The 12601-nt window shown below is 37.5% G+C and overlaps 1 protein-coding gene across 9 annotated transcripts in view; it reads right to left on the bottom strand.

Annotated features, from left to right (window-relative positions):
* EPB41L2 (erythrocyte membrane protein band 4.1 like 2) overlaps positions 1-12601 on the bottom strand; it is a 94689-nt gene that overhangs the window by 49440 nt on the left and 32648 nt on the right. For 8 of the 9 annotated variants that reach the window (XM_065733999.1, XM_065733932.1, XM_065733950.1 and 5 more), the window contains exons 3-4: positions 2016-2488; positions 679-864 (exon numbers count right to left, since the gene is read on the bottom strand). In XM_065733999.1, the coding sequence (XP_065590071.1) occupies positions 679-864; positions 2016-2474 (645 nt within the window). In that variant the 5' untranslated portion in view covers positions 2475-2488. Of the gene's footprint in view, positions 1-678; positions 865-2015; positions 2489-6766; positions 6833-12601 lie in introns of those variants that run through there. The other variant, XM_065733941.1, reaches the window with a different exon arrangement.

The raw sequence follows: 12601 nt of genomic DNA, 5'->3' as shown, positions 1-12601 counted from the left end.
AACAACTTCTGTTTGGCTTAAAGTTCGGACACTACATATGACTGAAAGAGAATATTCAGAGGATGTCGAAGCTATAAAAACCAAGCTGTTTTCCAGTATGCTTACTCTTTCTATCAGGGATCTCAAGTCAGATTTAACAGATAAACATAAACAATGTCTAAGCCAGAGATATATAACTGAAAACGGTCCATGCAGCTGTGAAGACCTGGTACTAGAACATGACTTAAAATAAAAAGCATGTATTTTAAACTTTTAACACAATTTTGTTTTGAAGCAATTTTTTTAAAATATATCCAGCTGATATTATTTTAATTAAAACTAATGAGCTCAAGACAACTTTAGTAATACACATGATACCACATTGTAGAAAACCTTTATCTTTTGCAAAACACAAAAACAACTGCTCAGAGGTGATCTCTGTGCAGCTCAAACTGCTTTGTTAATTGCATTTTATCTTCTTTGCTAGTATATCATGTAATTCATTTTTTTAAGGACAAAGATAAGAGATGAAGTTCAAAAAGGAAAAGTTAACCAAGCCTTAATGATAGCAGTGGGAATGTAACCTTGTAATGTGCTCATTAGACACAAAAATATACTTGCTGAACTCTGAATGACATGAAAGCATTTCCTTTTTCTTTGTAAAGACAGAACTCCTAATAAAAAGACTTAATACCTTACCTCTAGATCACAGCTGTATTCTGTGCCATCCAGGAGCACCACTTTACACTGCACAGTTTTAATTTTCTTAGGAGGCTTCTGGTGAGTACTTTCAGCCGTCTGCACTTCTTTTGTTTCCCTTTTTCCCTTTTCTTTTTCTTCTGCAACCTTTTCTACTTCCATTTCTTTACCATCTTCTTTGGCAGGCTATGTAAAATACAGTTAAACAATTCTGTAATAACAATTCAAGCTAATGAATGAGGACTTCTTTTTAATCCTGTTCACTTCTTTTAGAAGCCACTAATTCAGAAATTAAGCTTTAATGAAATTTATACATACATTGGAAGAACTAGAACCTGCATATGGGGACCAGACATGAACAAAAGCAGTTCTTGCTCTGAAATCACAGATGTCTTTTTTCCTTTTTGGACATTGGGCTTTTTTTGTGTGTGTTTTAAGCTAACAGAAAAAGTTTCTTTTTAAACTCCAGGTTGGAAAGTAACTTGTGAGATGTAGTCCAATCCTCCTGCTCAAGCAGAGTGAGCTACAGAACGCTGTCCAGGTTTTTTCCAGGTGGGTTTTCAGTATCTTCATTGACAGACAACCACTACAGCTAATTTGTGCTTGTTGTCTCTTGTCATTTCATTGCATACCACAAAGAACCTTGCCCCTTCTTGTTCATTTCCTCCCTTCAGATTCACTGATCCCCCCCCCCGGCACTTCTCCTTTCCAGTTTGAAGAGTTCCAGCTCTTCCAGCATCTCTCATTTCAGCATGAGAGATTCTTTGTGTCCTTAATCGCTACTGTGGCCCTAGAGAATGAGAGGCTTGAGATTTAAGAACAGATGTGCCACTTGTGCACACCAGGACTCAGAAACAGTGCAGAATATGGTGCTTGCCTTCAAACTCACTACCAGTCACCTAGAGCAAACCAGTAAGCATCACACCATGCGTATAGGTATTTCTAAGTATAAGAAAAGACTGACATCTAAGGACTCAGATAACTAACGGATTAAGTCACTAAGGAGCTAACTGTGCAATACAAAGGCTTCAGAGGCAAATCTGGTTAAGAAGTTTCTCCTCTTATCCCTTCTCATTTCTACTGCAACAGTCAGTCACTATCCCTTTGGACTATGCCAAAGGATGAGGTTACACTAAAGTTACAGCTAGAAGAGCTTGAGTCAAATAAATAAGTACTGTGCTGCAGAGCTTACTCATATCAACTCAATTACACAATGTTGGTATCAAATCAGGGAAAAAAGGCAGTTACTGTCAAAGTCCCACATGGATTATATACATGAAGTAGACCCCCTTCCCTTAGAACTGCTCCAAAATGTTCAGTAGCATTCTCACACTTACCTGTGTTTCTGCACTACTAACAGAGTGCTTTTCTTCTTTATCATCTGCTTTAGCATTATTTTCAGCCACTGTTTCTAAGCCCCTCTTTGTGTGAGCCGTCCCCTCTGATGGATGGCTTTCACTTTCTTCAGCTACTTGTTCTTCCCCTGTTGCTCTTTTCTTGGCCTCATCTTTGGGCTCTGCCAAGGTATAGGATTTTTGTTTCTTAAGCCAGGGAGGAAGGAAACGAGAAATACCCTTGCTTTCAGATGAATCTTTTTCCCTCTTCTGGCTACTTGGGCTACTAGGGCTAGTTGGTGCTGGGGCACGAGAATCTTGAGTTTCTTCAGAGGATGCTTTCCTGGACTTTTCATTTCCTGGAGTTTCTGAGGCTTCTTCAGGTTTGCCCTTGGCTTTGTCTGGTTCCACTTTCTCAGAATCATTCTTTACTTCTGTTTCTGCGCCAACTTCAGTTGTCATTGTTACAGCTTACACTAAAAAACAAATAAAAATGCAACAATAAAAAGAGCATTATGTAGCATCACTACTTTTACTGACTTATTTGCAGTAACTTGTAGCACTGAACTACAAGAGATGAAATTAAAAACCAAGTATTATAACAGGACACGACAATAATCTTTAATCTTAATATTACTTATTTCTCCAAAAAACTCAGCAAAAAAATCAACGTTCTATCTCCCGCTGTGTGGCACTAGATTTCACTGCTTTGCTACTCTGAAGGTGTAACATTATTTTTTTCCTCTAATTGATTGAAGTAAACCAACAAAAATAAGCCTCAAAGGATCTAACAAGAAACTATCAAAATGACTGGATCCTATTAGAAATCAGTGGTATTGGTTCACAACCTTCCACAAACAATTTTCTGAGGATTAGCAAATTAGTCACAATCATATTTGTAACTTAGAAGCTCTGCATTAAAGTAAACTTCCATCAATGCAGGCTATTAATGAAGAGACAATTACAATTGCAGTGGAAGCTAATTAAAAACCAGCATAGATCACAGGAAGGTAGACAGTACTTCCAGGCTCCTAAAGAACATTCAAACATTTTTAAGTAGTCAAAAATGAAGTCTTAATTTAGACCACTCCTATTGAAAGACACAGAACTCAATAGATGCCTAAACATATCAGAGAGAAATCCTTTTGGCAGAAGAGATGGGCAACATTTAGTCAAAGGAAACAAACTTTATTGTTACTGTACTAAGAAGCATAGACAAAGGAGATCTGAACTATCTATAGGCAGTTTCATATTAAACTTCTGGTCTTGAGAAGCTTGATTAACTACACAGAAAGAGTATTTCCTTATTCATTATTTTCATCAGCTTCACTATCTAAAACAAAAATAATCACAAACAGGAAAATCAAAAGATTTAGTATACCTACTGCTACATTAGAGACCTGAATATAATTCAAGCATTAATATTAGTTACATAGATTTTTTCATAATAAGTAAAGGAAATAGCCATGTTTTACCATAACAGTTTATAAATGGCATTAAAATTTTAATGCCATTTATGTATCCTGTTACATAACTGGTAACAGGTCTCTGAAAGGTAAATTTCCATTTGACTAGCTGTAGAGATCAAAGGATTTGCTATTTAAAACTACATATTAGTATGCTAGTTTCAAAGTTGCTACTAGTCAAATTACATTTTGCTTATACCTTCAGATCTTACAGATTTCTGAACTGTTCCTGTGACAGATAGCAATCTTAATATAATAAGCTTGTACATTATCAGTTTTCCAAATTTATTATTTTCTAAATCAAAATGACTAATATATAAAGCAAAGTAACTTTCCTGAGATTGGAAAAAAAGAAAAAATGATAGAACCATGCACTGTGCTTAGAGAAGGCATACTGAAGTTTTCATTGTTAGTAGAAGTGGTGATTATTATTTTTCTTCTCTTGTGCATTTCTGATTAAGAAAGCCACAATTTCTTCTAAGAAAATAGCTAAAATGTTTTTCCAAGAATTCTAAAGATCTGCAGCTGGAGCCTCATGCTGCAGTTTGTGAAGCCTCCGATGTTACCTTTGCAAAAACCAAACAGAGCAAGCAACTGCTACTTGGAAATGGCTTTTTCTTCATCCCCTCCCTGTTCTGAGAGGGAAGAACTTGCAAGATCACATCCAGCCCTGTTTCTTAATAGCTAACAATGTATCTGGAGAAAACAGATAATAAAAGCCAGACAGCATTTCCCTCAGAAGTAAGATCTGAAAAAAATAATAAAAAAAATAAACCCTTCTAAAATTTACCCTTCTAAGCAGCAACTGCATCTTTACTATGCCCCCATCCCCAAAGAGGCATTTTGAACTTGCATTAGTTCTCGCTAAATAGCACAATTGTACAAAGTACTTTTCCCCTCTCTAGTTATAGCATAGTCTCTAGCAAATCGTAGGATGGCCTGGGTTGAAAAGGACCTCAAAGATCATTGAGTTTCAATCCCCCTTCCTGGGCAGGGTCTCCAACCATTAGAGCAGGCTGCCCAGAGCCACATCCAGCCTTGCCTTGAATGCCTCCAGGGATGGTGCGCCCACAACCTCTCTGGGCAACCTGTTCCAGTGCATCACCACCCTCTGAGCGGAAAAACTTCTAATATCTAACCTAAATCTCCTGTCTTAGATTAAAACCATTAACCACCAGTTAATCAAGTGGAAGATTACTGAGGTCTGAAGAACAAGAAAATCTCAGAAGATAACGCATTTGTTGGTCACTGTTGTCATGGTTTAACACAATTGTAAAAGCTGGAAGAGTTCTTTGAACTACAAGAAAATAATCAGGAACCAGAGTGCTATTTTGTTGTTTGATTTTAAGATCCTTAGGAAAGCAAAAACATCCCTAAAATTTGCTTAGTTACATCAATGTAGAACATTTACACTACGCAGTTTTCAATAAAGCACTCATCTGTAGTAAAACAACTCAAAACAACAGCAACAGAACGGTTATCCTGTTGGAACCTGCATCTCTCTGTATACACACAGAAGACTGTACATACAAACAAATATACTTTGATTACTGAATCTAAAAACTCAGATTAACTTCATTTTTAAGAACACTCCTGAAGAAGCCAATGACACAAATTAAAAATGGAGAATGGGAAGATTTTTTCCAGAGTTTTGCATAAATAATCAATGAAAGTGTTTATATGTATGAAATCCACTTACTTTCCAACAATTAATTTTTTTTTTTTTTTTGCAATTGAACTGAAACCTCAACCATCACATACAGAAGATAGCAATAAGCATTGTCTGTTTGCTTCTTTCTGTGTACAAAACCCAAGGTTAACGGTACAGACTAAAGGGAGAGACTGCTGCAGTTTTATTGTTTGTCTCTGCAGCAGTCCCATACAAAGAAGTCTGACAGAGTCAAACAGTTTCCTATGCCATGACAAGAGCTCTAGAGCTGGGGCTAAACTCCTTTGTAAACTAAAAAGACAAAGTACTGATGGGCAGAATAACAAGAACAACCCTCTACCATACAGACAAAAAAAAAGTTCTTTGAAAGCTTAGTAGTTTACAGGAGAACCTTCTGTAATAGTCCTGATGACTAGACAACTAAAACTACATTATGATTTAACCTTTGCAATGATATATCCTGATAAAAATACTTCTTGCAAATATAAGCCAACTAAAAAAAAGGAAAAAAGAAAATCAATCTTTATCCTTACAATTCTGTCCAAACTGCCTCTTAATTAAATCCTGTCATTTCATTTTCAGTGTAGTAGCCAGGTGAGGAGAACCCTCATTGCCAGTCTTTATACCGGTCAGCAGATGGTGCCATAATAGCTCTAAAAAGCAGTATAACAATTCACAGGTCCAACTGAATACAGCAACAATACTCCAATTTCAAGCATGGTTCACAAGTTGTGACAAGAAATGGTATATAATCATATAAGTCTTAAATGAACTATTTTCAATACACAGCACTTCAGAGACGCATATACAGTGACTTACTACTTTGTGATGCTAAGAATTATTTACCTGCACACATGAGCACATGGATGTTTAAGTACACACATGTGGGGGCTATGTGCATATGCATCTCCAAGACCAGGAAAGGCACAGAATAGCATCTTCCCAAAGGATATCACGTCTACAAAAGCCACTTTCCAAATAACTGCAGACACACATGGTGGCTATCAGCCCCAAAGTTAAAGGGAATTATATTGCTAAGAATTCTTGGTGAAATCACTATTCAAAGTGACAGGTGTTCTGTTCCTCTTTATGTTTAAATCCACGTCATCATACAGCTGACTACTGCGTGCATACAACGTTCTCCTTTCAAATATAGCATACACCCATACTACCAGGATATACTAACGTTGGGACAAAATGAACAAGTCAGTAGAACCAAGCTTTGTGGCATAAGAAAAGTACCAAATTCATTCCCAATCACTTAAGTGCTCCTATCATTTCATAATGCACCTGTTGCAGGCCATCAATTCATTTTTTTCTAGGTGAATAACTCAGCTATTGTAATCCACATACAACTTAAAAAGAATTATCCCTTAAAACCTATAGTATTAAGAGGTACAACTCAGAAAGAAAAGATTACTATGGCACAAGCAGTTTTGCTGAAATTGGTCAAGTGACACCAGGTAGCAATCTAAAAGCATATAACAGAAGGTATTTAGAAAACATTGTTTCCCAAATTAAATGAAAAGCACTGGAGTTAGCATAATTTGTCACAAACTACACAATATGCAAAGATCATCGTAATGTAAAAAGCTTTCAACAAACAAGAACATAAATACCTTTTGAGCGCTACAAGAAGCCAAGTTCTGAAGCCAACAATTAAATGCTTTTGGGATTAAATTTAATTTAAAATTAAATTTTATTAAATTTACCTAATTGTAGGTTTTTTCCAACCTGATGTACCTATGAACGTATGAATCAGCATCTTTCACCCAACCCAATTCTATCCATTCCATACCCAGAGGTAATGAGCCCTTCACTCCTGAATTTGCTATCTATAAATAGTTCACTATATCAAGGCTAGAAATTTCAAAGAGAAGAACACAATTTGAATCAAGAAATTTCTTCGCCATAATACATCTGTGCATACATAATCTGCTTATCAAGCTAGTATTGTGCTGTTCCCTAGCACTGAAAAACATGCTGCAAGCTGAGGAGAATCCAGTAGTCTTTCTGAAAAGAGTTATGGAATAAGAACGACCCCACCCAAGCCCTGACACTGTTAGAGAAGGGCACGCTCAGTGGAAAAAACAGGATTTAGTTCCAAGTCTTTTCATTCCAGCAGCCAGAAAACACTCATGGGTCAAGAGACAGCTCTGTTTTCCAGTTATCTGTCCAATAAACTAAGGACAACAGTTTAAGAGAAATCTCTCCCTATCTTTGAAATTAACGTTGCAAGTCCTTGTGATAAGCACAATTTTAGAGACTGAAGACAGCAGTAAGATTGCTTACTCCGAGTAATGCTTTCTCTGCAGTCTCCACTCCCTCCCGACAGTCCCAATCCACACCACCTAATGGCTTCGTTTCTCTGATAGTAGCACACATCCACCAAAGCACAAATATGTATCTAATTCATCAGCAAGATTAAAAACAGATTATTTTTTAATACTTGAAACATTAATTTTACTCTTGTTGCAACTATGCTTACAGGATATATGCTTCACAATAACTCAGTTAATCAAAGCAGAGTGCAACTCAAAAAACTGTTCACTAGTTTACTCATACCTGAGAACTTTGTTTCCTCCAGCAAATTGTGAGGCCTCAGCATAATAACAGTCCTGGATCCCAGACACACATGATTATTTTGACAATTACCTATTTCCTCTTCAGTGGAAGTCATAGGGTGAATTATTACCATTTCACACGTTTAGGAAATGTACAAGATCATAAATAAAAATGGAAACAGCCACAATACTAGTACTCAAACTCAGGAAAAAGAAATGACAAGTGACTAATCTGTGCTTTTTGGTATAACACTAGAGATATACCTTACAAGCAGAACACATTTGCTAGTTACTTTCATGAGCAGATATAGCCATTAACCTTATTTCATCAGTTTGTCAAAACTGAATATGACACAGATATAGATGCCTCTGAGACAACATTAATGTTATCAGCTAATGCAGTTTAATAGCAGCAGTAGAAACTTTAACCTGTGTTAATGCAGTAGTAGAATGCATTAACACAGTATGCTCTCCCACATGTAAGAATGAAGTTCAACAGACCAACACTGCTTATTGGCTGGAAGTGTCAATCTGCCTGGGGGTAGCAAGCCTCTCAAGAGGGATCTGGGCAGCCTAGATCATTGGGCTGAAGCCAATGGGATGGAGTTCAACAAGTCCAAGTGCTGGGTCCTGCACTTCAGCTACAACAATCCCAGGCAACACTGAAGGCTTGGGGCAGAGGGGCTGGAAGACTGTGTAGAGGAAATACACCTGGGAGTACTGGCTGATGGTCAGGTGAACACAAGCCAACAGTGCGCCCAGGTGGACAAAAAACACCAATAGCATTCTGGCACCTATGAGAAATAGTGTTACCAGCAGAAGCAGGGAAATTATTGTCCCCTTGTACTCAGCTCTGGCGAGGCCGCATCTCAAGAACTGCGTTCAACTTCAGACGGCTCACTGCAAAAAAGACATTAAGGCTCCGGAGGGTGCCCAGAAGAGGGCAATGAAGCTGCTGAGGGGTCCGGAGCACAAGACTTATGAGGAATGGCTGAGGGAGCTGTGATTGTTCAGTCTGGAGAAGAGGAGGCTCAGGGGAGACCTTATTGCTTTCTGTAACTGCCTGAAGGGAGGTTGTAGTGAGCCGGGGTTTTTTTACATGTCACTCACATAACTGGTGACAGGACAAGAGAGAATTGCTTCATGCAAACTGAAATACAAAAACTAATACTAGCACCACTTCCTACCAACAATGAAGACATTTTCAAGTACTTATCTAATACTCAGCATCCCTGATAATTAACCTTAAGTAATCTCAATGCAAGCTTCACAATGAAATAACTGTAGATTTCTGCAGGTACACTGCAGCTGGCATGATACTGCCATTATGTGAACTTCTGAAGAACATTCAGAGATCTTGACAGAAATAAAACATATCTGCTGTCCAGTTCTGCTTTACTATAAATAGTAGTTTAACTGCTGCTGCAATGACTAAGATACTATTCCCAAACCTCTCCCAGCTATCCTATATTCCTCAAATTTCACAAACCACCTGAGATGCGCTGCGATGGCATTTTTACTTTGCAGCCAGTACAAACCCACTGCATCTTTCACATACTGCTGGAACACAAACATTCTCTAGGAAGAGCAGAACTACTCTGTGCTATGTTGTTCTTCCCTGAATACTTACAACACATATAAAGCAATACACATAAAGCAGGACATAGCAAACTTTCACCTACATACTTGTATTTACTGCAGTATATAACAAATAGCATATAGTACTGCTTTTCAAGAAAGCATGCATCTAATGCTCCTTTGGGAGCATAACACTTCCAACCCCAAAGCAACAGAAAACAGTAAAAGAGAGAAAGATGCCTCTTAGCTGAGCAAACAAAATTAGCAGCCAAAACTTCAGTCCCATAGGCTCTTCTGAAAAAAGCAAAAATATCAGCAGTTTTATAAAAGCTTTCCACTTCTTATGGCAATGGCTTCCCCTCTAGTAGTATTTTGACCACTACAGCATCACTCAGCTAAAGAAACTAAAATGATGCTCTAGAGGTCATAAATAAGGCTAACAACAAACAATAACAAAAAATTAAAAAAAAATTACTGAAATAGAGCCACGTTTGAGGCTGTATTTCAGCACTCAATGCATTTGTTAGTCATCTAAATGCTTTAGTCATTTTGTACTTTCTGGAAGGACATTCCCAGCATGAAGGATTGTAATATAAAACAGACACCAGGATATGCAGGAAATCCCCAAAGGAGCAACTATTTCAGCATTTTTTTTTTTAATTTTTATTTTTTGAAAATTAGATAAAGATATAGATTTAAGAAGCAATTTGCAAACATCAAGAAATAAGTACAGGAGAATATTCAGGACTGTCCTGCAGACAAGGAAAAAAAGCTTATGAAAATGTAATTGCGAGTCACATAAAAATACACCACAAAGTACAGTTTACTAGAGTAGACTCATTGCATAAAGTTTGCAGATTGTGCGTTGTTAACAGCAATCCTACACACCAAGATAACTTCGAAAGCTTGGAAACAATTGTAAGCATACACAAAAACAGTTTTACAGCAAGTTATGTAACAGTTTCATTACAGAAGCATATAGCAAAACATTCTGAGGTACCAGAAGACAGATACAGTTGAATGAAGCTCCCGGTCCACACAGACTCAGGTCACTTGCTCCTTTTTGGCTCAACAGTTCAGGCATCGACAGAATGCATGTTTCAAAGCTGTTTCTTTTTCTTCAAACTTCCAGTATGCTGCTCTTCTGCACATCTTGCATTTAATCTTGGATTTAAGCTCACAGTCATGGATCTACCCTGTTCTAGAATCACAGAATGGTTTGGGTTGGAAAGGACCTTTAAGATCATCTAGTTCCAACTCCCCTGCTATTGGCAGGGACATCCCTTATAGATCAGGTTGCTCAAAGCCCCATCCAGACAGGCTTTGAATGCTTCTAGGGAGAGGGCATCCACAACCTCACTGGGCAGCCTGTTCCAGTGTCTCACCACCGTTACAATAAAGAATTTCTTTCTGATAATCTATATCTACCTTCAATTGGTTTAAAAGCATCTCCCCTTCTTTTGTCACTACCTGCCCTTATAAAAAGGCCCCCTCCTCTGCTTTCCTGCAGGCTCCCTTCAGGTACTGGAAGGCTGCTATAAGGTCTCCTCAGGGCCTTCTCTTCTACAGGCTAAAGATCCCCAACTGTCAGCCTGTCCTCAAAGAGGAGGTGTTCCAGCCCTCTGGTTATCTTAATGGCCCTTCTCTGGACCTGCTCTAACAATTCCATGTCCTCCTTGTGCTGGGGGCTCCATCCTTTCTAATCTACCCTTCACTTCTACAAAATGTAAGTACAAAGCAACAAATGAAGAAAAAAAACAAACAATAGTTAACAGCAATACAGCTCAGTTCACTTGAGTAGTGGATCCTGAAATGAGATGTCCAAGATTAAGAACTGAAGCTCAGGTCCAGATGAACCTGACATAAACTAGCCTCAAAAGTCTATTAAGGCATATGGCCATTAACAAATGTAAGCTTTTAGCACTTAAAGCACACACATCCTTATCGGTTAAGATAGAAAATGCACACTCGCAACAGATTTGACTTTTGGGAAGCAGAATGAATGATAGCACAAATTAACACTGAACACAAGCAAAAAGCTTGGATACAGAAATACAGTAGAGGAATGCTGTTATTGTTCTCTTTTTAATTTAAAAAAAAGAAATAATTAAGAAAAAATACTGAAAGAAAGAGACAACACTGGAGATAAAGTCAGGAATAAAAAATGGGGTGGGAGAGGGAAAGAAAACAGGAAACAGACACTGAAGACAAAACAGGAAAAAAGGTCATGATTTGTGTAATAGCCAAAAAACTACAGTGAGGCCAGAAATGGGGGCAGGGTGGGAAAGACACAGATCCTGATGTGTGTGAGGTTACACTGTACAGAGATTACTGGACAGAACACAGCATCCCCAAATACACATGCTGCAACTTCTAGAGAGAATGGGCACAAACAGATACTGCAACTGTAACTTTATACTCACACAAATATTGTCTAGGAAAAGTTTTAGCATGAAAAAAGTTCATTGAGAAAGGGCAAATGCACAAAGGACTAGGAAAAGCAAAATCGTAAGATTGTGTGCCCTCATGACACAGCTTGCATAGAACAATTTGTTGTTTTAAGCCTAAAATCACATGCAACTAGTGCTTCTTAAAAAGGCAATACTTTAATATGGCCTCATTATTATTATCACTTACGGTGAGCTTATTAAGCAACATGTGGAAAGCAAGACAGATAATTTGTCCAGATAAATAACATTCTTCTAAAAAAATAAATCAGCATCTCACCTGGCGAAATGAAGAAACAAATCTATGAAATAATATTTGGAGAGCAAATTTCAAATCTGCTAATTTCAAATATTATGCATTGTCAACAGATGAAAGTACTGATGATACAGATATGATTTAAGTTACCATTTTTATTAGCTATATTGAAAACAAATATAATGTCACTGAAGAAATGGCTTATTTGTTTCAGTTCTCTTTTAATGGTACCAAGACCTTTAATGAAGTCATAAAAATTGCATTAGAGAGAATTTCTTTAGCTGTACCAGATATGTTGACAGAGGCTACTGATGATGCCCTGGAGATGGTTGTTAAATAAGAGGTACTTATAAAATTAATAGAAAATAATGCAATTGTTGCCAGCAATTCACATTTGATGAAATATCACTGCATTGCACATCAAGCTTTAGAACCAAATAACATTATTTCAATTGTCAAAGCTGCAAATTCCATCAAGTCCAAGGGATTGAATCACCCTAAATTCCAGGAGTATGCACGCTGACTATTTGGTTGTCATCTACTTTCCTGAAGGGAGAATGATAAGTCAGGGTAAAATGCAAAAAAGATATTGCAATTTGCAAGATGAAA

Source organism: Cyrtonyx montezumae, unplaced genomic scaffold (genome assembly GCF_038088225.1).
Source record: "Cyrtonyx montezumae isolate F1298 unplaced genomic scaffold, pur_monq_1.0 scaffold_0, whole genome shotgun sequence".
NCBI classification, from domain to species: Eukaryota; Metazoa; Chordata; class Aves; order Galliformes; family Odontophoridae; genus Cyrtonyx; species Cyrtonyx montezumae.
This window is presented reverse-complemented; position numbering and strand designations above follow the sequence as displayed.